Source organism: Mizuhopecten yessoensis, unplaced genomic scaffold, assembly GCF_002113885.1.
Source record: "Mizuhopecten yessoensis strain PY_sf001 unplaced genomic scaffold, ASM211388v2 scaffold9651, whole genome shotgun sequence".
NCBI lineage: Eukaryota > Metazoa > Mollusca > Bivalvia > Pectinida > Pectinidae > Mizuhopecten > Mizuhopecten yessoensis.
Genome location: NW_018408154.1, coordinates 1,016,354 through 1,043,402, shown reverse-complemented (window position 1 = coordinate 1,043,402; position 27,049 = coordinate 1,016,354). Strand labels below are relative to the sequence as shown.

The window sequence follows — 27,049 nt, the reverse complement described above, 5'->3', positions numbered from 1 at the left end:
TTAACTCTACCTTGATGTAGGATTACTTAACTCTACCTTGATGTAACATTACTTAACTCTGCCTTGATGTAGGATTACTATAATCTACCTTGATGTAGGGTTACTTAACTCTGCATTGATGTAACATTACTTAACTCTACCTTGATTTAGGATTACTTAACCCTACCTTGATTTAGGATCACTATAATCTACCTTGATGTAGGATTACTTAACTCTACCTTGATGTAGGATTACTTAACTCTACCTTGATGTAGGATTACTATAATCTACCTTGATGTAGGATTACTTAACTCTACCTTGATGCAGGATTACTTAACTCTACCTTGATGTAGGATTACTTAACTCTATCTTGATGTAACATTTCTTAACTCTACCTTGATGTAAGGTTACTTTAATTAATCTTGATGTAGGATTACTTAACTCTGCATTGATGTAGGATTACTTAAATCTACCTTGATGTAGGATTTCTTTAATCTACCTTGATGTAAGGTTACTTTTATTTATCTTGATGTAGGTTTACGTTAATCTAGTCTGTTAATGTTAAGGTACTTCTAAAAACAATCATGATGTATAGGATTTTTTATTCTACCTTGATGTATAACTGAGTGGCGATGGAGGAATCAAACGATCCGGTCATCAAACTGCACACAAGTAACCGACCGCGCGTGAACAGGTAGGACAGCTGTTTTGAAGAATTGAAGCATGTGATAGATTAAAAGAACAGTTTTTTTTATTTAAATACAATCCAGTCCGAAACACAAGTTTGAAGATATACTAAAATGGATTAACATCAAATTTTATGTCATAAAATGAATTATGTTATTCAAAATATTGTAACGCATTGTCAATACGGCTGATGAAACCAATTTAGATATGCATCTGTCACATGACATTAAAGTTATCTCAATATCAGGTTACGAATTAATATTATATACATAGCAATTTTTCTTGATTGAAAAAATTGAAAGGGAAACTTGAAAAATAATATTTTTAAACCAGAACGTAGGACATTATCTATAATTACCTGGAAGTTAGAGAATAAAAGACTACATCCGGATATGCCGTACATAAAGAGTCCGATAAAGGCCAGCCATGGAAGTTCTGTTGCACGATTAATTACATTGTTAATTATTTATACAATCAAGTAATATGGTAAATTTCCTATATTTCATGTTGCACTTTGTGTATTACTCAACTAGGTTTCTCCCATAAGTTTTTCTAGCAAGTTTTCTATGCTTTTGCTTTTAATTTTTTTCACTACTTTGACAATATCAAATATTCTTACGCAATATCATGTTTACCCATACTACAGCTGTACCACGTTATAGGGCAGGCATTATGTACCACATCTGTACTTTTATTCTATTTGTTTTTTACCTACTATTTACAGCTATGGTCATTTAAGGTCGTGCCAGGTTTTTGTGGTGGAGGAAAGCCGGAGTTTCCGGAGAGTAACCACGTGACCCAGTGGTGGAGGGCCAGTGGTAGCAGAATGTCAGACGCCTTAACCACATGGCCACCGCGACCCAGTGGAGGAGGGCCAGTGGTAGCAGAATGTCAGACGCCTTACACTAGTTACCACTTTATCACCGCGGCCCCTGATAACATCTAAACCAAGTTAATGTGTAAAAAATATGTTCTACAGCTATATTATGTAGTTGTAGTGTATACAATATGCAGTGTGTCTGTTTGGGTTTAACGTCCTCGCTACAACCAGTGTCGTATCGGGCGGACGCCTAGAGAGACACCGCCAGTTAGAGAAAGTCGATATAAAAGAAAGAAGAAAACAAATATATGAAACGAACAAGACCTAAAGTGTTTGGATGGGGGCAGCGTATCAAATTTGGTCTCTTCTATGTCCCTTTCGTAGAAGACCCAGAAGACCACCGATTCTGCAGGGAATCCAACATTAGTCGTCTCTTACGATCATGCAGTGAGGTGAAGCAGGCCTTGTCTTTACCCGAGCTTACATAGGTTATAATTTGTAGTTAACATATACCTATACTGTGGACATTGATAAATATTGATGTTTAACAAAAATAACTTTTTAAGAAACTGGGTTGCATAGCATTACAGATTATAAGGATATGTGTTTCAATTCTTTCTGAAGCACACCTACCTGGTGTCGTAAAGGCAACAAATAAAGAACCGGAAATGAAACTTAATCTGAAACAAAAAGATATGTGTTGAGAATGAGAACATAATTTTACCAAATTAAATCAATAAACCCAATTTACCAACACGATTAACAAAACTCTTAAATTCCATTCATTATCAAAATAACAAATCAGTAGCAATTCAAGTAGCAGAACGGAAATAAAGTTCAAATAAAAAAGTACAATTAAATAAACCGAAGTGTGATCGAAAACATCTTCGAACTCAAACTCAATAAAACAAGGACAAAATATGAACAAATGAATTATTGACATGGATTCCCTTGAAAAACGACAAGATTATCTGACGATATTTAATTATTTTATATAATCAGGTCAATAAACATAGGGATTATTGAAGGGATTTGCTCGAATTCTTGGACAATACCTGTCGATATGTATTTTTTAACGTTCTCTGAAAGATCAGTGTGATAGACATTAAGTCTATGTTGCCGAGTTTGAGGTCCTTACAACCGAGTTCTTAGAATTTGTTGCTAATATGCTTCTGAATCTAAATTAAGAGAGAGACGATTTTGAGTGCCATAATCTGTCAAACTTACATGCTGCTTAGTCTAAGAAAGCGAGTTCCGAACCTGTGACCAAGTTGGCCGAGTAAACCGTAGAAGAATGGCCAAAGCCCACTGACCATGGTGAAGCCCAAGTTGAAAACCTTGTCCTGAGCCGGACATCCTACCACATTATGCCGTCTGGTGCTGCCTGTGTTGTTATGTTTAAATCCGTGGGTAACATTTGTACTGTAGACTTCATATCCCACCGTAGTTAAATTCAATTGATCTTCATTCACGGTTCCGAGTCCTGACACTCCAAATCTATGCCCTGATCCAATCGCCTCGTTTTCACAAAGATGTCCGTACACTCCTTCCTCCTTTAACATGAAAACCAGTGTACCCCAGCCAAAGAAGAGCCCAGCGAACAGAAGTATCTCTATTAGGGCCCACACGATGGCGAACAGCTTCCGGTAGCGGGTGTTTAACGCTATCAGAGACATTTTAAACACATGGAAAGAACGATGCCCCTGTTGGTATTTTTCCGTCTATAAATCACATCAGTACGGGAACTCCCTCGACTATTTCTGCGTATCAATCTGAACGTTTTCTGTGGACGGTTACCTCTTAAAGCTGTCGAATACCTTAAATAAAGGTAGCATGGTATTACATAACTTTGTGTACAAATAGATTGCCATCTGTTTATCAAGACTAACAGAAACTAGTATAATTACAATATCCTCGGGTTACCGGTTTCCGCGCACTTAAGAAGCATCCGCGATTTCGTACTCATATCGGCAGAACACTGTTGAAATTACGGATGACTGTCATAAACATGTATACAATCTACTAAAGGAAACAAAAAAAATGCAATATAAAACTGTATTTTAAAAAAATCAGAACAAACAATTTTTAGCAAATTTCTCCCGCTGGAAGTAGCCGTCATATGTTTCGTGTGTCTATTTTGATTTAGTGTTCAAAGAAAGATAACTCGAATTCACTAAAAAGAAATTCTCTACAGTGACCTGCAAGAACAAAAGCTTCGTTTGGAATAACAAAAAAAATCTTTGATCGTCAAGTTAATATTCAAAACATTTTTTTTTTTCAATTTTACATTTTTAATTGATTTTTCAAGGTGTCAAATTGAACGAATTCATGTTATTTTATAATTTTATTTGTTATATTTATTTAGTTATAATATAGAATCTGTTATTAAATTTTTTTCTGCAGTTTTATATCGGTTTTGGTTGATGGCAAGTTATTTCTCATTTTGTTCTGTTTGAAATTAGTGAAATTTGGAAGTTCGTTGCATTACAAGGTTTACGTTTCATTGAAAACACTGTTTATCGAAATAAGAATGTCTCATTGACTCTTCGGAAGTGGAAAAAAATCGGTGAGGAGATGTGGCCTAATTTGCATACGACATTTTCGTACGTTTGTCAGACTACAAAAAAGACTGGTTCATGAATGAAATATATCACCGTTTTTTCAGGTATGGGTTCATAAAAAGATAAAAAGAGCATTAAGCAAAACTGCATATCTATGCGTGTTTTTTAATCAGTGATTAATTCTTGTTTTCCTGACGAACTTCCGGTATTTTTTTTTTGTCAGTTTACAGACGATGGCCAAACGTCTACAATATCCTTATGTTGTGTCCAGCAGGTCCCATAGTTACGAGATATAGCTTGATAAAATGTCTGCGCGGAATACATAACGCGCGGAAACTGGTGTCTAGACATTGAATGTCAATAAGTTTATATAATAATACTAATTTTTTTTGTGAATGACCCTAGCGACTAAACAACGACTGGTCTGAGTACATCTTGACTAAATTAGATGAACACACCACATGGGCTTTGTGAACAATGTTTACTTGCCGAAATATTCACAATTGAAGTTCCAATTTAATCCGCCTTGCTACTTCCAGTGGCCATTTTGTAAACAGGCGCCTAATCTCGAGCTGATGCGCGTTTGACAGAGTTTGAAGTATTGCAAAGCTTCTAAACGATCATGCCCAGAATATACTCTCTAAGGATGATGTTTTTGATAAATTTACCATCAATTATTAACTATATTTCTTTTTTGTATCACTTTCATTAATTCATAAAAGAACAAATTGATTTTTCCTCTTAAAACACATTTTTTTTTGAAAAAATGTTCTAGTTTCGAGATTTTGATCAAACATCGTCTGCTTCGCAAACATTCAAGAAAATAATATTTACAATGTATTGATATTGTTTTTATTAACTCGTTTATTCTCTAAACTATCTTTAATTAATAAATATCAAGATTTTGTGAATTGAAAAATTGCATTTTATGACGTAACCGGAAGCGCACTTGATACGAGAACGTGACCCGGAAATACCTCACAACATAATCAGGACAGTATTAATAAACAGACGTTTATCGAACATTTACAGATTAATACAGTATGTATTGAGACACTGATGTGCTAGAATACAACACAAGGTAACACTCGTTTAATCCATTGCTATCACATCAAGTACTAACTGACATTTATGCGAGAATATCAGCATTAAATGTTTGCGATCGCGCAGACCTACTTTCGTTTTACAGTTTACATACATTTGTAATAATAATAATAATAATATCTTTATTTAAGGAGGGTTACATATTTAGTACAAGACTAATCTTCCATATGGCCCTCTCAAACATCATACAAACATGTTAACTGACATTAAAACAGATTAGTATGCTAACTACAAAATCATGGAAAACAAATAAACATTATGTAAGATTACTGAACGCTACTATTGTTTATGAATATTTGGTAATCAGACTAATCTGCTGACTAGATAAACGATACATGCACTATTGTCTATATCTGAACGAACGTATCGTGAATAATATCAAATTATTATACAGATAAAAACAGTAAACAAACTATTTGACACATAAACTCTTTGCTCATTCGTACACACAGCATTCTTTCCCTGAGGAATACAGTTTTAATATAATTGAGCATATGTATATGTACAAAAATTAACATCAAAGTACAAGGTAACAATACGTTCACAGAAACTTTGTAAATTTTGACAGTTACCTGTGTGAATAACATTACTCATTTAAATATAGAGATAGCAGATGCTGCCTAAGGTGTTTCTTGAAAGAACAAACTGTGGTCGTATTTTTAATATTGACCGGTAAATTATTCCACAACATTGCTCCAGTGTAAGTAAATGACTTTTTGAATAATTCAGAATTTGGTCTTGGCAATATTAGATTTTGTTGAGATGTAGATCTTAATCCATATCTATACGTGTCAGTACACCTATTTAGACCAGCTTTAATGTAATCAGGTGCCATATCATTTAAAGATTTGTAGACTAATATACATGTGTGGTATTTTACTCTGAATGTGAATGGCAGAGTATTATTTTCCTCAAAAAGGCTTTTACTTGGTGTTAACATAGGTAGATTTAAAATAATACGTAGAGCTTTTTTTTGAATTTTTATAATTTGAGTGGTTTGCTCTTTTGATAACCCATTTCCCCACACAATAGCTGCATAGTCGAGTATTGGGAGAATATACGAGTTATAATAAACTTTCCTGGCTTCTGTAGTCAGATATCCACTCATTTTTCTAAGTAATGCAACAGCAATTGCCAATTTGGAAGAAACCTTTTTTACCTGGGTTGTCCAACTAAGATTTTCTTCGATATATATGCCCAAAACCTTTTGACAGGACGACGACATAATTTCTTCTCCATTGACATACAGTTTTAATGGACTTTGAATGGAGAGTTTATGCTTATTTGCAATGATCATACTAGTAGTCTTTTGCTGGTTAAGTTTCATGTTGTTATTTGTACACCATCTCAATACATGATTCAGGTTCTCCTGAAGATTTGTGGCAATATCAATAGAGTTATTTCCCTCTACATGCAGGGTACTGTCATCTGCATACATATCTACAAGGCATTTTTTCACATAAAGTGGCATATCATTAATATAGATAATAAACATTAATGGACCAAGTATGGATCCTTGCGGTACTCCAGCTTTGATTGTCTGGAAAGAAGAAGATATGCTGCCTGCTCTAACTGTTTGGACTCTGTTTTGTAGATAAGATGAGAACCAATCCAGACTTGATGAAGTCATGTTTAAAATCTTTAGTTTGTGTAGAAGGATATTATGATCTACTAAATCAAAAGCCTTATTTAAGTCTATAAATATAGTACCTACTATTTCATTTTTATCAATACTGTCAATCCATTTATCAATTAGGTGGACAAGAGCAGTCTGACATGAATGTTTTGCCCTAAAACCTGACTGTGAAGTGTGTAACAGGTCATATTTCGTTAAGTATTTATAAAGATGGTTTGTAATATGTTTCTCAAATATTTTTGAAAAAGTGGGCAATATAGATATGGGTCTATAATTATTCATATTATCTTGATCACCACCTTTATGTAGCGGTGTCACTCTTGCTTCTTTTAAGGAAGATGGGAAACATGCTCGGGATATACTGAGATTTATGATGTGTGTTAGATAGGGCGTGATAATATGTCTACATAATTTGATAATTTTTGGTCCAATTCCATCACATCCAGTGGCTTTTGTATCATCAAGTTTACTTATATATGTGTCAACTTCTTTACAAGTTATGTAAGGAATACGGAACGGATTTCGTATATTCGTATAGATGATGTCATATGTTGTTCCATTTCGATGTGATCAATACAATCAAATTCCTTCTTTTCTACTATATTAGATACATTTACAAAGTGAGTGTTTAATTTTTCTATAATGTCCTGTTTGTCATTGGTGGTCGTGCCGTCATCACATTTAAGTTGAGTAGGGATAGGACCATGATCTGCACATTTTGACATGCTTTTAAGGTGTTTCCATAAAATAGCACTTGGCCTATTCTCTGATATTGCATTTTTGAACATATCCTTCTTTGCTTTTAAAATCATTGCACTGGTCTTATTTCTCCAAAATCTGTAACTTGCCCAATCTTTTCTTTTATGATAAGTATCTCTTAAATTCCTTGCATTTGTTATTTCTTCATTAAACCATTCAGGTTGTTTGTTTCTTTTGACTCTTTTTGACTTGATAGGAACATGTTTGTTAAGATTTTTTATAATCAATTCACTAAGATATGAGAGTGCATAATCAGGTTCAGTTTTCTGCATAATTTCATCTAGATTTGATGCTGTTAATTCATTTACAAAATCATCATCCTTAAATTTTTTAAAACATCTATACTTGATAGTATTATGTACATGTGTTATCATGTTTCCTGCTTTGGTTGAGTTTTGGTATAATGTCATACAAACAGGAAAATGATCACTTGCTGCTATACAAGGGACATTCACATAAGAAACAATATCTGTGTTATTTACATATATATGATCAATAATGGTTGAGGAGGTATCAGTGACCCTGGTTGGCTGTGTTATTAACTGCGTCAAATCATGGGCAATAATGAAATCCTCCCACTTGGAGTTTTTAGAATCTTTCATAAGGTCAATATTAAAGTCACCAATTAATACTAAGTCCAAATTTTCACTCAATGCTCCTTCAACCATATTGTCAAACAAATCAATCCATGCAGCATTTACACTAGGAGGACGGTATACAAAACATACAAGAAATTTCTTGCGATGTTGTTCATCTATCATAATCCAAATACATTCTATATGTCGGCATCAACAGTATAACTTAACTTGTGTCCTTCATCGTGCCAAAGATTAAACATAGGCGCATTCTAGGAAAAGTGCGTGATTAAAAGCTTGTGTGTGTTGTTTTTATCTTAAAATTATCAGATAAAAGCATAGAATCATTATTTTACGTTGAATACATGTCATAGTTAACATAAGCTCTCAGGGGCTCTTATTTCGACAAATATATATATATATATATATATATGGTAAAACATTGTAACAGTGCAAGGCAAACAACAAATTTTATCACAAGATACCTACGTTGGAAGGATTAAGATAAAGAGGCTAAATAATCATGCTGTACAAAATTTGGCACTTAAACAATTTACTTAAAAACCAGTCCAAAGGGCAGGTGATTGGGACATAGCATTTATTTGTGACCAGGAGCACGGGTTTGGTAGCCGTTAATATTAAAAGACAGTTTTTAGTATTAATGCTGCTTGTGACGCCAGTGATGTATTTTTTGCTTACAAATTAAAGCGTCGTTATCCAAAAAGAAGATTATTACAAATTGAAAAGTGTGAATTGCCTACAGCTCCTGTCAAAAATCAAAAACATTCCTCTCGTGTTCTTTCTCGTCACCTGGACGTTTGTAGGTTAGAACAGCTGGTCTCGCAGACGCTTAAACTATGTACACATATACCACAGCATTGTAATTGTCGAAGGATTAAGATAAATGCGTTCCAGGTCAGGTAATAGAGCATCAAATGTATTAAATTCAAATAAAGCACCACTTCACGACAATCATGGATTCATATGGGTACAATGTTATTAAAATAACATTCATACAGTGCATGCAAGCTGAAATTAACAAATCATTTGTTTAAAATAACAAGTCATCATTTCCATGAAATTACCAAATCAATAAGATCTTTATGTCAAAATAAACTTCAGGTTTGATTAAGTATTGTTTAATGTACGTCCTATCAACATTGTCATCTAAGGACGGCCTCCCCCATTGCGCGTGGTGAGTTTGTGCATAACTAATTTGTGTTTTGGGAGTCTGGAGTGGTATGTTCATGTTTGTCTCCTTGTGATAGCGCAGGACTGGTGCTGACTTTATAGTTTAATTTCATTGGAGCATACTGCTGAAGACACATCTTATTTTACGATCGAACCTCTTTATCTCACCATCTCCAATAGCCAAGGGTTCATAATTTAAATTTGTACTAATCAACATTGGCAGATTTAGCCTTGTGTTTAATGTCCCTCCCCTACCACCTTGCATAGACACTTTACTAGCAAAACTTTAAACTTTCAATGTTATTTCAGCACTGGTCGCCTATGTATTTCCCTTGGTTATCATTTACAGTTAGAATATGGCCAATTATCTCTACCAACTGATCATATACAGAAAATGTTTCTATAAGTATTGTCCTCCTTTGTTGTTTTACATAAATCATGACATGGTCGACAAGGCAACTTGTTACTGGGCGCCGCCATTATTATTTACATGCACAGGGACTTGGTATTAATTTCTAACCCTCAGTTCACATATATGTGTATTATATAATGTATGATATAAAAAAAAATATGTGGACCATAGGATGGTAATTCGTGCCAAATCCCTGTGCCAGATTCAATCATTTGAAAGCTTGGAGAACAAGGCTAAATCCGCTAAGGTTGATTACATGAATATGTGAATACAAAATGAACGCTTGGCTAGCAAAGATGAGATGTTACAGGCTGGACAGATAATGACAACAAAAACAGGCTGAAAACATGTATGGAATGTGTTTTTCTTAAGGGAGGCTGTATAAACACATTATGAATATGTAAAATCATGATGGAAGTCCATTTTACCCGAGTTACCGGACGTTATTTTCAATACTTCAGTTCATCTATATTCCCACACTGTTCTCTGTATAAGGGATAGGAATCAGTTTGTTTTTTGGGTTTTATAAATCCTTGCAACCGCTTTTAAGTCATATGTATAAGAAAGGTCAGCCAAATATCTGATTCTTTGACAATTTTACTACAATTATATAGCAGGAATTGAACTTTCTATATCAACTGCACTACACTTCTTATTATTTGTTGACATTTTTCTGCTACAATACATGGAGTTTCCTCACAAGATGCTGATAACTGAAAAGACTCTGAAACCTTAATCATATCTTTTAGAATACTGTTTAAAACAAATGTTATGCATGTATCTCTTTGATCCACTAAACATCAACAAACAACATTTAAACTCTTCTTTCCCTAAATCTGTTTTTAAAAGGATTGTAAACAAAAATAGATGTGTTCGCTTAAATGTTAAAATATTTCTGTTCAACATTCATATTTACAGTGGTGTTCAAATCCACTAATACATAAGTTTACATAAAATTGTACTGCAATATTTTTTGGTCTGACTTTTGACAATAAGTCTCATCAAGGGTCATTGACCTGTAAGAAGTTGAAGTAGCCAAAGTTATTTGACTTTGGTGTAGAAGCATCCTAAAAATAGAAGAAAGGAAGGGCTGGATTTCCACGAACTCGATGAGTTGTGCCCCTTTGTTTGCTTTCCTATACATCTTATTCTGGCAGTTTATCATTCATATTTTTATTTTTCTATTTGTTATGCACTTCATATACATCTGATGAGAATGGAAGATATTTAAAAATGCACAAGAAAGCTGAAAGTTACATAGCAAGGCCAAAAGGTGAAACTTTACACCTTGCAGGTCAGGTTTGAACATTTTACTGTAATGTTTGTTTTACTTTCCGTGTGGGGAGGATTTTTTATGCATCTCCACTGTTATATCAATCAATTAATTTTCATTTAGATGGTGTCCCTGAGAATTATTTCTTATATAATTTAAAATTTGTTTAAAGTAATACTCATACTCTCTGTTTTTAAACTAGGAACACTTGCTATGTACTAGGTGCAGTTATGATTGATTGTCTTCCTTTGAGAATTGGTGAATTTGCGAAATTTGCTGATTGTTTTGCAAGGTACCAATGTTTTTATGTTTATAACATATATAGGGTGCTCCCATAGCTACCACTTTCTATAAAATTTAGATTTTCTTCCTGATGTTTTTGGAAAACAATATCCAGAAATTCTAGATAGTTTTGAAGTTTTGCTAAAACTTACCATACTAACAATGTCAGACAATTTCAGACATGCGAAACATATAATAATGTGTAATTCTTCTTGAATTTGGTGTACAGATAGATCTTGAATTGACAGATCTGTCAGATCAGCACAAATTACATAAATTGGAGTCTACATAAAGAGTTATGTCCCTTCACTTTCTTTTTCAAGATGACATGATTCAAATTGTTTTCTGCTTGAGTCATCGAATCTGTCAAAATCTGTCAAACCAAAATTTACATACAATGTACATGAGGGGGAAGGGGGGAGGGGCTAAAAGTTGGCCCCCTGAAAGGAATTTTCTTTCATGCCTACTACTTGAGGGACATTGAACAGACCAAAATAGATCTTCTGCCCCCATTGCAACACACTTGGGATCTTACATTTTTCCTTTCTTTCTTCACTGTTCTGCCTTCCCTTATTAGTCATGCCGCCTGAGAAGCATGGCGGACCGCGCGTTGTCATTGGCGGCGGCAGTCACATTTAAGTTTTCCAGACTTTTTGTCGCCACCATTTACCATAACAATTTATAACTTTGTATGTGGCTTAATCATAACAGATTACAGATCAAGATCCAACCACGTGACGATATTTTATGTTTTTGCTGGAGTTATATGTATGGCCCTTCACACATTGAAAGTTCTCATAATTAACTGTTTGCCATACTTTGTTCGTTACTGCTTGCCACTGGTAGTATGTGGCTTGATCATAATGGATTACAGTTAGAGTCCAAACCCTGTGTCAATATTTCATTTGTTGCTGGAGTTATGGCCCTTTGCACATAAGAAATCTTATAATTAATGTTTTCCCAGACTTTTTTTCGCTACCACTTGCAACATCAATTTGTTACCGAATATGTGGCTTTGTCATAATGGATTAAAGTTTGAGTTCAAACCCCGTGTTAATATTCCTTTTTTTGCTTGAGTTATGACCCTTCGCACATAGGAAATTATCAAAATAAACTTTTTTTTGGACTTATTTCGCTACAGCTTGCCAAATCAATTTGAAACTTTGTTTGTGCTTTATCATAATAGATTACAGAGTTGGAACTATGTATTAAAATTCCATTTGTGACTGGAGTTATGGCCCTTTTGCACTTTCCATATTATTTGCAACTTAGTATACATGGATAATGGATTACAGTTTGAGTTAGAATCCAGTGTCCATGTTCTATTTTTTCTGGAGTTATAGCCCTTTGCACATAGGAAATTCTTATAAGTAACTATATTTTTCCGTCAACACATGCACTTCCTTCAAATTGCAGTTTTCTTCTATAGGTGACACCCGTCCTCATATGACCCTGGCTGTTGCGAGGACATAAGTCACCTGATACAGTACATCCTTTGAAGTCCTTCTGTATGGCTTGATGATGTTTTCAAACCAATGGTCTGGAGCATTACTTGGTTAAGAAGACTGAATGCCATTTAACAGAGGGTCTCTCTCATAATACCCTGGCTCCCTAGGGGGAGGAGAGGGGTCCCAAAGGGGGATTCTCCAATTCAATTACACAATTTGTTGTTAGGACCCCTGCACATCTATAGTAATCAAATTTTACGTCTGTCTGTCCTTCTATCTGTTTTTAGCTCATCTGCCAAGGACAAGTGAGCTTTTACCCTGGTGTGGCGTCCTGCCCCGTCCCATCGCGACGCATCGCATCCCGATTCAATGTTAACACTTAGCAACTTCATTCATTGGCAGATTTTGGTCAAACTTTGTACAAAGGTCAAGTATGGGTATACTTCGGATCTTTGTATTTCAGGGATCCAAGGTCAAGGCCAATGTCACATTTGCTATATATAGAAAATCATCCCGTCCGTCACGTCCTGTCTGGATTCAATGTATACACTAAGCAACTTCATTCTTTGACAGTTTTAAGTATGAGTATACTTCATAAATCGTTGTATTTCAGGGATCCAAGGTCACACTTGCTACATATAGAAAATCATCAACTGATTCAATTTAAACACTTAGCAACTTCATTCTTTCACGGATTTTGGTCAAACTTTATACATAGTCAAATATGGGTGTACTCTTGTGTTTCAGGGTTCCAAGGTCAGGCCAAGGTCACTGTTGCTATATTTAGAAAATCAACAACTGATTCAATTTAAACACTAAGCAACTTTATTCAATATGTTATGGAGATGGTAATAACATACAGAAAAAAAGCATATGAATATTAAAGTCAACTTATCAACTTTAAGTGTAGAACCTTGTGTGTGTGCATACATGGACTTTATCCAGTGTAATAAAATGTTTGCTTAAGTTTTTGGATAGCTTAACCTTTTCAGCCTTTGATATCAAAGGTCAAGGTCACTTACTATAAATAGAACATCAGTTGGACTGATTACACTCAGATTTTATGGAGTCCTTCCTGGAAGAAAGTGCCTGCTTAGGATAACTTTTCAGGTGCAGTGGTCAAAGGTCAATGGGTCACTATAAATAGAAAATCTGTTTAATGCACTAATGCACAATATCTTGATTTCTCTTGGGCTGATTACACTCTTGACTTTATACAGTGCTTTCTCAAAGAAAGTGCCTGCTTGGGACAACTTTCCAGGCCCGGGGGTTAGGTCTCTATCACTGTTACTATATGAATAGAAAATCAGTTTGTAAAATGCAATACTTATATTTGGGTTCTGTTGGGCTGATTACACTCAAGAATTTATCCAGTGCTTTTATAAAAAAAAAGAAAACACACTTGCTTTCACTAGTGTTTGCTACATGTATACCTAACTACGGTTTCTTTTAAATCTTCAATAAACATAATTATTGAGAATAGTCACGGCGGCATATCAAATATATATATATAAATCTTATTACCGGTTAGCTTGTAATAAAAATAATAATATACAACATTTGATATAGCGCCCTATCTAGCTAACATAGCCACTCTAAAGCGCTTTACAGTACATAGTTATACAATTAATACAATTATCATATACATTAATTAATTCAATTTTGAGGAATTCGCAGGAGCTGCCTTATCAGGCGCTAACTACTAGTCCTATGCCACCTGGCTAATATCTCCCTATGTGTGTATGCCTGCGTGTGTGCTGGCGATGTATTGTGTTCTGTTTTGTAATGGGACCGTGCTTCCAACGGCATCTTTTATAGTGCCACCTCACTTGAATGCTGCAGCACAGATACCGCTACATCCACCCCAGACCGCTTTATACTCCACCTGGGTTGTTGGAGTTGTGTGGGCAGGAGAGAAACTCTTTCTCGGATATTCCATGCGTACGACGACTTCGAGGATCGAACCCCGGCCGTCTGCGTGGAAGGCCGTAGTGTTAACCACTCGACCAATCCGCCCACAATACAACAGTATATGTCCCCGTGTGTACGCACTATGACAATATACCTATGTTTATCAATAGCTTCCCTTATTTTAACCCTTAACATTAGTAGATACACTAAGCCAGATGAATGAGGTAACAAATTCAAATCTGGGAAGGATGCGGGAGCATGTTATACTAGATTAAATAAAGAAATGCTTACCTGACAATGCAAGCGGTGAACGTAAATCACAATCAGTATAGACAGGTGTACATGTATTACAAACAGTCTGTAACTATTGGCTGTACCCTGTCATACTCACCGAAGCAGGGAACCTTCTATTTATAAAAATGAACTGGACTGTTATGTATTCAGCAGGTCAGTTTTTGTTAAACACATTATAAAGGAAGTGACTGACCACGAGCTAATGTATACTATTTAAAGTGTTCCACCAAAACGTTATTAATGGAGATACTTACAGGTGTATAAGTGTACACTAGGCGGGTTAGATAGGCCGCGATAGTGAGGACAACTTAAGTATGCGGGTGACATATACCTTATTGTCAGGAACACGTGGACATCTGGCAGTGGACATAACTAAGATAGGTAAAACACAGCTGTTTACTGTTATGACAAGTAAGGTTGATACGACACGTTCATTTGTCCACAGAATCGGAAACCATTTCGATTTACAAATAACTAACCAAGAAGACTAAATTTCATGCTGAGTAAACATATTAACATTTTACATAATAATAAACGCTTACCTTAAATCTATTAGTCGGTTAAATGCTATATATACTTTTGCCGTGTGATCAATAGTTAACGATGAATATACAAGAACCTTTCATACCCAGCATCAAACCAGTGTTAACTCGCCTGCTTCCCTGTATTGTATCAAAACAAGATTTAACACAGGTGGTCGTTGTGTAGCGATAAATATCTTCAAATTATTACCATATCAAACTTACTTCAAATACCTCGTGTCTGCAGATATTGTTTAAACTACATTGCACACTTACCTATGTCTTGATTTAGGGCGTGGTTTACCGTACCGTTAGACCTCCGTCAGAGGTCAACAATAGTTCGACACTGGCCTTTTTAAGTCCAAAACAAGTAAAAGTCCAAAACAAGTAATTCCACAGTCTCGTTATCCCCAATCTGCGCCCTTTTGAGTCCCGGCTAGGTCATTGAAGTTCCTGACAGGAAGTGTAGGATATACGGTCTGTAATCACAATGTATTGAACGTCAATATGTCACAAACACATACACACGTACAGTGCCACTGTGCAGGACAGCCTTAGTGTCGTTCCCTTTAACGCGAATTCAAGATAAACGTATGATATATATTGTGCCGTAGTGGTTAAGACTTTTAACAAACTGCATAAGATTATGTTCAGCCATCTTACCGTGAGCTACCCACCGAACATGATATGCATACTTCAATATTAATACACAATTGTGATAACTCTTACTGTTAAAACAATGAGAGTCTATCATATGTAGGTAAACAAGATTTGTATATATGTAACACTCGGATGCAGAATTTGGTGTCAGAAAATCTCCAAAGCCTCAGCTGTGACCCACATTCTACACATTCGGGGAAAATATCCATAACCCACATACCTACATATCCCACATACCCACATATCCCACATACCTACATAATGACTGACTCGTTACCGACGTTCTGACACTCAATTCTACATATCCATATCTCACATACTTACATATCCCACATACCTACATAAAAAATCAATCTTTTTCCGAACCTCTTAACCTAAATTTTGAACAAGACTTAGACATCGCAAATGCAACACATTTTGAATTTCAAGTTTATTCCTTAAGCTTTACAACCATTTTTTTTTTTTAATTTAATTGTTTTTTGAGTCCTTCAAAATCTGCTCTCCACTTGTTTTAATTAAGCCTTTTACGGAGTGGCTATTGACACTCGGGCTAGATAACGAAAAAACGGTGTGCCGGGTAGCGGATTCCGGAAAGTTTTTATGTGGCGTGAGTAATAGTGTGTTGACGGTTGTGTGTATCCGGATAGGGCTAACAACGAGAATATAAGCTTTGCACAATACTAATTAGTTATTAATATTACCCGAATTGATAAGTTACCAATTTTAACAAAGTGTACAGGTATATGCACTTTATTAAACGTGTTTAGCTACGTGGTTGTTGTACGGAAAGGCCGAGTGCGAGGACTGCCAGTGTACGGGACATATATTGTATTGCGTAGTTGCACGGACTTAGATAACTAATTCCGTGGTAGTTGTCATGATATGATTTAAAGCTAATGTGAAAAACAATTATCTGTATAAGTGAGACATTTCAGTGTTTGTTTCGATAAAATTTGAGCGATAATGCAAAGTAACCAACACATAGAAAACTGAGCGTTACCTTAAACGTTACATGCAGTAAGAACACTTTAAAATGTTATTCAAACATTACTGTTAAAAATGGGTCTAAGAAGTTTGATGAATTCAGCTTCCTTAGCCTCACGTTTGAAATACGTTTGCATTGTTTATTTGATAAATAGGAAATATCTAAAAATTGTCATCAGCACAATTGTGTGAGTGTTTACTAACGTGTAAAATCTTAAGCTGTCTGTTCGTATCTGTTGTCTATGTGCTGGCATTATTGTTCGTAGCTCACCGCCCGTTTAACCGATATATAAAATTCAGAACAATTGCTTCAAATCAATGCGTAGATTACATTACTAGACTTACAATTCATATGGGTTTTTTAAGTTAAAACCATTTTTGAACTTTAACATCACTTCGTTGTTTAATACGGTTACAAGTAGTACCACAACGAGGTGTATTACATTTTGATATACATGCATTTAGATGATTACTTTCAAACCTTAATCTATTGTTAGAATACGTTTAAGAATTTAGGTTGTCTATTGCTGTTTATTAAAGCACAACGATCAAAAAAAATCATACGTTCGCTGCCTCGTTTCAAATATTCACATCTGTTCCGGATTACTGGAAATATGTTGAAATTATGACGGTTGAAAGTTGAAACAGATGGCATTATATCCATACTATCTACAACACGAGTGCGGGCTGTAAAATGTCTCTTTTCAATATACATTTGTATATATACATATGTATTATAGAAGACCTACAGTATACCTTCCCTGTAACATGCCCTGAGGCAGGACCCAGACAGGTGAGTATAAGCTTATGTAAATGCCGGTTCTGTCCAGTTTTAGGTTATGTCCACCTGTTTGTCTATTTATATAGTTATTTCCGTTGGTCAGTTTTTAGGTGTGTCTGTATTCTGTAATTGTATTGGTCCTTGGGGGTCACAGCTAGAATTATAGTCATGTCAGGGTTTCTGCCGCCAAAAGTCAGTAGAAAAGAAGATTTCGAGGAGAGCTGTGTAATACGGAATCCACGAAGGGACATGGTAAAACATTTACTAATCCGTGCGCACGAGTTACCAAACCGTGCACACGGATTACCAAACCGTGTGCACGGATTACTAAACCGTGCGCACGAGTTGCCAAACCGTGCGCACGGATTACCAACCCGTGCGAACGGATTACTAAACCGTGCGCACGAGTTACCAAACAGTGCGCACGGATTACTTATCTGTTCGCACAGGTTACCAAAAGTTTCCAAGTGTTCCTATTTCACATTATTCTATCAAAGTAATGGATGTTGGTTGGGGGATACATACGATGTATTATAGAAGTCAAAATAGAGAACAAAGGTATGTGCAGATTTTAAGATCATCAATAGAGAGTGATATTTTGTATTTCTAAATGTGTGTAACTAATCGAATTAATGCTATTTGACAAAAGTAAAGTATTGCATTTTATCAAATCGAAAGCATTTGATTATAATTTGTTCTGTATTTCTTTTCTAGAATATTGATCTACATTGTATATCACTCTGAGGACAGCTGGAGGGAAACATTTGAAATGAGTCCCAAGTCCCAGTGGAAAGTGCCCCCATTCCATAAATGGGCTATGTGAATTTGTGCAATGTTTATTTTCTAATAATGTTGATTTTATTTGTGGGTTTAAAGTATGTGTACTGTTTGTAAAAGTAACTGTGAATGTATTTCATCATTTAAAGCCCTTTTTGTATGAAATGTTATTGCTTGACAAGTAATTACTTACATGTTATTCCTAAAGTTAAATTATAATGAATTATGATACATGTAGAGTTAGGATATTTGATAAATTATGTTAAGAGAAGATTCATTATAAAAGTAATTCTTTCAATACAAAAGTAAAGATAAGTCTTTGTAGATTTGACAAGGATATTGAAATGTATATCTCTGTACATGTATATCTGCAGTATTTGTATGTATTATGTTTGCAAGTGTTATTTGTGTAGGGTGTCAATGTCAGCCTGACTATTCTTTATGTCTGGCCAGTCTTGTCATGGATCGAAATAAAAAGGAAAGAACCCTAAAACACGTGTTAGGCAAATATGAAAATTAGCAAAGTACACGAACACATACGAACCCTTAAATAACTGTGTCCACATAACAATTAAAATACCTCAGTTTTCATGTCGCCACAAATATTAATCTTCAATGCCTACTACTGTATCGGTTGTCATCAGACATCCGTTATATTATTAAATGTAGGAGAGTGTGTTGTAAGACTGATCTTTAGCTGTAAAACATCCGTTAAAACGGAAGGAGACGGGAGTACCCTGTATAATACAGTGTGTGCCTGACGTGGCACTTGACATTCCTCCAACACAGCAGAACAGTCAGTACACCATTATCATCGACAAGGTAGGTTTGGTTTTGTTCATTGACTGGGCGCATTCTAGCATTATACCTCACCAGAACAATCGTTGTCAACATTTATAGGTTTGATTTTGTCCGTTTTATCTCACTGAAACAGCCAGTATAGTCGTCAAAACTTGTACATTTTGATTTTGTTTATTTGAATCATTACAGTTGTCAATACTTGTAGATTTCGATTAAGTTATTTTTTATCATTACAATTGTCCAAACTTGTAGATTTAGTTTTTGTTAATTTTTTCCCCCACTGACACAGCCAGAACAGCTGTCAACACTTGTATGTATGATTTTGTTTTTGTATATCATTAAACCTTACTTCCCTCATTCGCTTTATTTCTACGTGTGTTTCGGATGATTTAGTTCATGGTTTTCAATTTTCTTGATGGAATGGCCTTAAGATGCAGTAAAAAGGTTATGCTTTTTACTTTCTGCATCGACAAGCCAAGCTTGGAAAGGTGATCCCTTTATTTTAATAATTATTTAAGAAATGGTACTGTTTTCGTTAGACAGGTATGTGTGTGTGTGTGTGTGNGGGGGGGGGGGGGGGGGGGGGGGGGGGGGGGGGGTATTATAAAAGGTAACATTTGTGGAAGAGGACAACCTAGTTCAACATCATTCATTTATTTCATCCTTTTTAGGTTTGGGGAAGAGCATTTGTTAACCCTTAGTTTGCTGTCTCTTTATTTTTTTTACTTTTCCGGTGGGCTGTGAATTCGGTTTTTACACTTGTGTTTTGGAGATGTGATAAATTTTTCCATTTAAGGTGGAGGTGGTGGAACGGTTCGATATGAAGCCGACTTTGCACTTGCTTTTCCTGGGAGTAGTCGTTGGTATACAGACCAGCCAAGGTGAGTGTTTCAGTAATCTCTACATGGCCACAACTGGACAACTATTATTATTTTAATGAATGTTAGTTGTTTTCCATTGAGTGAGACAGATATTTCATAACCATAAGATATATTACATAGAAGGGGTAAATAACCATAAGATATATTACATAGAAGGGGTAAATAACTATAAGATATATTACATAGAAGGGGTAAATAACCATAATATATATTACATAGAAGGGGTAAATAACTATAAGAAATATTACATAGAAGGGGTAAATAACTATAAGATATATTACATAGAAGGGGTAAATAACTATAAGATATATTACATAGAAGGGATAAATAACTATAAGATATATTACGTAGAAGAGGTAAATAACTATAAGATATATTACATAGAAGGGGTAAATAACTATAAGATATATTACATAGAAGGGGTAAATAATTAATAAATATCAGTCCTATACCATTGACCGGGCGAAGATTTAATCAATATCATATTTCATTGTGTCGGGCAAATGTTTCATGACTTTGTAGTAGATTATGACAAATCCTTGTATGATTTTAACATTGGATGTTTGATGACTTTGTAGTAGATTATGACAAATCCTCGTTTGATTTAACATTAGATGTTTGATGACTTTGCAGTAGATTATGACGAATCCTCGTTTGATTTAACATTAAGTGTTTGATGACTTTGTAGTAGATTATGATGAATCCTCGCATGTCATTGACATTGGATGTTAGGTGCCTCTGTAGGTTTTGACGATCCTTGTGATGATAAGCCTGCTACGTTATAATCATATCCTAGATTTGTTCTTTTATCAGGTGCATTATGGCATGTCAGTGTTTTCATTGGTACTAGGGAGTACTCTGCATCTAGTGACACACTCCTATTGGACGTGCAAGGTACAGCTAACAGCCTTCCCAATATAAACCTCGGCAACAATTTCCGACCTGGTGAGATAAGACGAATTGATCTAGATGGAGATTTTGGAAAAATCAACATTATCCGCTTATACCAGACAAGGAATGATGGGATGCGTGTTCAAAAGGTACGCTATGTGTACAAATCGCTGTCCTACTTATGCCACAGAAGTCCTCATTGATATAATCAATGATTGGCTGATTTTAAGGTATTCCATGTATAATACACCTTTTTTTAAGTTAAAAAAAAAAAAAAAAAAATCCACGCTCACGAACTTTTACCGCATATATTTCCCGTTGGATATTGTTTCTGCTTTGATTTCAATTCTAATTTTTAATTTGGCAGGTACCTTTTTCTGGTAGATTTTATTTAAATTAGTGTTACATTTATAAATAATATAATATTATCTAATATAAAATGTAACATAGTTCCATAAATACCAATACAATTAGGCACTTAATATCACACTGGATCTTTTCATATGTTTTATCTAATCCTTTTAACTTTTATCTGTTTATCTGTTTGAATCTGTTATTTGTCAAAATTTTCGTCTTTATTAGTCGCCTACTTTATGATCATATTGTGCTATAAATTTTCCTTTTTTAAGTCCTACATCGCTTATGTCCCGTTGTATTATTTTACGTCTTGTAAACTGTTGGGTCAAGTTTTGATCCCTAACTTTTTTTTACAGAATGTTTCTTTGTTTGTTTATTTTATAACTTATCTCTTGCTTTGTTACCTTGACAACAACTGTTTGCATAGTGAATCTGTATTACATGAAGCATTAACAAGAGTAATGTCCCTTTGACTGGTGCTTTATGAAAAGCATTTTTCAATTAGTTGAAAAAGAATTAGATTTTAGAATATTTTTAAGATTTCAGTTTCGTCAAAGATTTTTACAACACCAAAAGGACAACATAAATAATTTTACTAAAGAAAGTTCGATTTTATTTATCCGTAGTCTAAACTCAATTCCACTGCCACAAATTACAATGGGGCGATATTAAAGAAGATTCCAGAATAAAATATTAACCAATGAGAACGATCTCCTACACACTTTTAACCAGGTGTAAACATATAAAGAAGGCTTCATTTCTCTACAAAACCATCCAAAGAGTTATCGTCCGAGTCCCTTAACTTATTCAAGAGAATGTTTCTTCGAATTCCGTTACATGCAACCCAAAAATACTGTGCATTTTCAGGAGGGTGTGTACAATGACATGAAAGAAAAGATGTTGGTTTTTACGGGTTCGTTTCGGAGCTATTGTCTCTCACCCACTTCCTGAGTGTACAGATCTCTACCAGCATAGGAGAGCAAACATTTCATTGTGTAGCAGTTCTACGTCAGTTTTTGAACATCCAGCCCAAACATAACACCCATACAAGAATTGATAAAACAAACACCTTTATATATTCTGTTAAGATTTTTCTGATTTCGGATTATTTGATGCTTCAGGTTATCGTATATATCATTTATTTAATTGAAATACCAGAAGGAGAACAATAAAATCCGAGTAAAACGTTTTCCGCTGATGTAAAACTCCACTTTAGTAAGAAGACCTGCCTGTCAAATCCTATAAAAGACTTAGGAAATGTCACAAAATACAAGCCAAGAAAAGTCATTGTTAAATTGAAGTGCACCACAGTATGTCGTTAATTTCTTTATATTTGCATGATTATTGGTGATCTAACTGAAAACCTAATAGAACATGAGTATAGGTGATCAAACTGAAAACCTAATAGAACATGAGAATAGGTGATATAACTGAAAACCTAATAGAACATGAGAATAGGTGATCTAACTGAAAACATAATAGAACATGAGTATAGGTGATCTAACTGAAGACCTAATAGAACATGAGTATAGGTGATCTAACTGGAAACCTAATAGAACATGAGTATAGGTGATCTAACTGGAAACCTAATAGAACATGAGTATAGGTGATCTTACTGAAAACCTAATAGAACATGAGTATAGGTGATCCAACTGAAAACCTAATAGAACATGAGTATAGGTGGTCTAACTGAAAACCTAATAGAACATGAGTATAGGCGATCTAACTGAAAACCTAATAGAACATGAGTATAGATGATCTAACTGAAAACCTAATAGAACATGAGAATAGGTGATATAACTGAAAACCTAATAGAACATGAGTATAGGTGATCTTACTGAAAACCTAATAGAACATGAGTATAGGTGGTCTAACTGAAAACCTAATAGAACAGGAGTATAGGCGATCAAACTGAAAACCTAATAGAACATGAGTATAGGCGATCAAACTGAAAACCTAATAGAACATGAGTATAGGGGATCAAACTGAAAACCTAATAGAACATGAGTATAGGGGATCAAACTGAAAACCTAATAGAACATGAGTATAGGGGATCAAACTGAAAACCTAATAGAACATGAGAATAGGTGATATAACTGAAAACCTAATAGAACATGAGTATAGGTGGTCTAACTGAAAACCTAATAGAACATGAGTATAGATGATCTAACTGAAAACCTAATAGAACATGAGTCTAGGTGATCTAACTGAAAACCTAATAGAACAGGAGTATAGGTGATCTAACTGAAAACCTAATAGAGCATGAGTATAGGTGATCTAACTGAAAACCTAATCGAACATGAGTATAGGTGATCAAACTGAAAACATAATAGAACATGAGTATAGGTGATCTAACTGAAACCCTATTAGAACATGAGTATAGGTGATCTAACTGAAAACCTAATAGAACAAAAAGTGTTTCCGGAACAGAGGAAATATTCCACAGCTCGATCCAATCCGAACTTACTGATATTTGTAGCACCCCTAAAGAATCTTCAGTGCATAGGCTTAGAAACTTCAAAATGCCTCACGGGCCTGCGCTATGACCTAATTAACGACCTTGGCATGGGTTTTAACGTAGAGTTAACTAATCGATCAATTAAAAGTAATAAACACATGTTGTACATGTTTAATTTGATGTGTAATTTGATATATCAGTTTCTCGTTAAAGTCTTCAACAAGTTTTTAGCTTAAATATGAAGTTTATATAAAGTTTACGGTAAAAGTCATGTGATCTAACCCAAACACAAAAATTTACTTTTTCCGTGAATTTTCTAAAATGTTAACTGTTTGGAATAGTGATTTACATACCTTATGTCGCTTACATCCATATGTCCTCTGTATAGGTGGTTCTGGAGGATGACAATGGTCGCCCATATACATTTGAGTGTAACTGCTGGATACAGAACGACCAACCAGCGGACGACAGTAAACCATCATGGACGCTCAACTCTCTGAGTATGAGTTATATTTATATAATTGGTCTCCTCGACTGTATATAATATATAATATCCATTATTTTTGAAATGGCCAATCTTCTGATTTTATACATCGATATGGCTTCATAGCACTACTCGAACGACAAGTCCCTGAATGTCATATCACTGCAATAACCTACCTTTTGACTTTATTACTGGAACTATCTAACTTCGGACTTCGGTATAGTATGATTGGAATAACTCAAACTCTGATTATTTACGTTTCATCGGTATATTGTTCTTTACAAAACCACCTTTGTGTTTAGATAGCATTACCGAGATAACTTCAACTTTGGTTGTTAACGCTTAATTGATTGTTGCTGTACATAGCTACCATTAACTTTGATGTCATTACCGAGATAACTTAAACTTTGGTTATCAACGCTTTTTTTACTGCTGTTGTGCATACTTTGTTTGTAGATTGTTACTGGAATGATTCCATCCCAAACTGTGCTGAAGTAAGGCGAGTTTCCTGTCAAAACGGCAAATGCGATACGTGTAATGAAGGTTACATCCTCCGAGGCGAAGTTTGTAGACGTGAGTACGCACTTATCGCCACTTCTTGGTATTCCTTCGAAAAACGTCGAGGTTTGAAACAAGTTTAATTGTTCGTTGATTATATAAGGATTAATATAGGATTTCATTTTTGAAAAATTCAATAGGTCCTACCTTTCGTACATTTCAGTGTGTTTCAATGAAATGGTTATCAGGAATGCCTCTGTATTGACGCATACATCATAAATTAGTGAGGTGGTGTACATCTCGCCACGAGGCTACGTTGGAAGTAAACACGACGTATCATACCATCATCACTAACACTACACAATTGTTTCATCCATCAAGTACATGTGTCAATTCCGTCTTTGCGAATTGCAGAGTTATCTTCACTTGAGAACAGGTATCGATTGTTACGTCATTGGTTTGTGTGAGAAAATTACGTCATTTTCTCAAAAATTGATGACGTTCCTCTCACAAACCAATGACGTAACAATCAATACCTGTTCTCAAGAGAAGATAACTCTGCAATACGCAAAGACGGAATACGTGGTTGGTTCATCGAACGAGAAAGAGTGGGCTTCAAAGAGCATCGTTACTGTAAACATTAGAGATGACTTACACTGTTAATTAACTGTGTGTATGGTTATATTCTGTATGTGTTGTATTGTTTGTTTTCACTGTAAACGTTCTTGTTTTGGCGCACTCAAATTTTAGCGCTATGCTCCGTGAAATATATGTAATGAAACATAAAACAATAAATCGAAACTGCATTAAGCGCAATTATAGGTAAGGGCAGTATTTCGAACCCAAAAGAAATGGCGCCTAGACAAGAGTGTCGCTAAATATGTAGGTTTACATTTTCTGGCTCGCTTTACTCTTTATTTCATTTAAATTTCAATATGATGATAATTATCATCGATTCATTATAATGGCAGTCAGTTAATTTAACTGACATCTTCAATTAATCAAAGGCGTATCACCGATTAACTATATGAATATCACCTATTCAGTTTGAATTCATGATGCCATTAATTCTTTTCCGTCCCCATTAGACATATGGCACTTCTGGTCAGCAATGTTTTGTCTGTCTTACCCAAGGGTAAAGATAAGGGCTTTCATAGTCACAACATTTTATGATGACACGTCAACAATATCAGTTCAAGAAAGATAACTCGTTTGATTTTCTGGAAATGCAATCACCAAGTATTTGAAGTGGAAGTTAAACTAATTTCACCACGTTTGGAATTTTATAGGATCATATTGTTTTATGCCAATTAAAATGATTTCTATTAATTGATTGTATGGCATGTAATTTACCATGTTTCAAATTGATATTGTTTGTATCAATTCATCATATTTCATATCAAGTTGTCATGTTTAACGTCAACTAACTGTTTTTCATATTAATTATTAATGTATTTTATGTATACTTTATATTATTCATTAACTATACTCTATATCTATGCTACCTTAGACATTCCGTTTGTTGAACCAATATGTTGATGAATGGCTACAGATAGAAGATTTAATTCAGAATATGTACAGGTTGATGACAAAACTTTATATTAATTTACAAGCTTTCTTTGACACGAAGTTGAAACTGTTGAAAACGTCACACGTGGAAGCGCCCAGATGTCTGTGAGATATAAAGAGTTGATCACGTTACATGTACTCAGAACTCAGTACACTGTGGTAGGCCTACAAAATCAGAATAAGGGGACAACAAACGGAATCATCAACGTTCTTTTTTTCCAGATAGGTACATTGCGACACAATATTATAGAAATGAATTTTGTTTTTATCAATGATATATTTTTCATAAAAGTTGAACCTATTTCATACGAATTAAGGGTTTTTCATATCAATAAGTGATCGGATATCGTGCCCTCACTCTCTAGTGCTGTCTCGCTGATTCGCGATTATCTCGGATTTTCACAGACGTGCCGATATTGCAAGGTAAGTAGTTTTTACTCATTTTATAGGCAGTA

The 27,049-nt window shown here is 34.9% G+C and overlaps 2 protein-coding genes across 2 annotated transcripts in view; one reads left to right on the top strand and one right to left on the bottom strand.

The window, feature by feature from the left end:
• The window catches only part of LOC110458546 (solute carrier family 43 member 3-like), a 30,815-nt gene extending 14,703 nt beyond the window's left edge, over positions 1-16,112 (bottom strand). The window contains exons 1-5 of the mRNA XM_021510297.1: positions 15,730-16,112; positions 2,714-3,303; positions 2,120-2,166; positions 1,025-1,101; positions 590-682 (exon numbers count right to left, since the gene is read on the bottom strand). Coding sequence (XP_021365972.1) covers positions 590-682; positions 1,025-1,101; positions 2,120-2,166; positions 2,714-3,162 — 666 coding nt within the window. The 5' untranslated portion in view covers positions 3,163-3,303; positions 15,730-16,112. The remainder of the gene's footprint in view (positions 1-589; positions 683-1,024; positions 1,102-2,119; positions 2,167-2,713; positions 3,304-15,729) is intronic.
• A 2,269-nt stretch (positions 16,113-18,381) lies between these two features.
• Positions 18,382-25,459, top strand: LOC110458531. Its single transcript, XM_021510263.1, has 7 exons — positions 18,382-18,436; positions 19,353-19,477; positions 20,253-20,337; positions 21,151-21,377; positions 24,432-24,543; positions 24,984-25,100; positions 25,249-25,459. The coding sequence occupies exons 1-7, from the start codon at positions 18,382-18,384 to the stop codon at positions 25,302-25,304; spliced, it is 777 nt and encodes a 258-aa protein (XP_021365938.1). The 3' UTR covers positions 25,305-25,459.
• Positions 25,460-27,049: the final 1,590 nt, after the last annotated feature.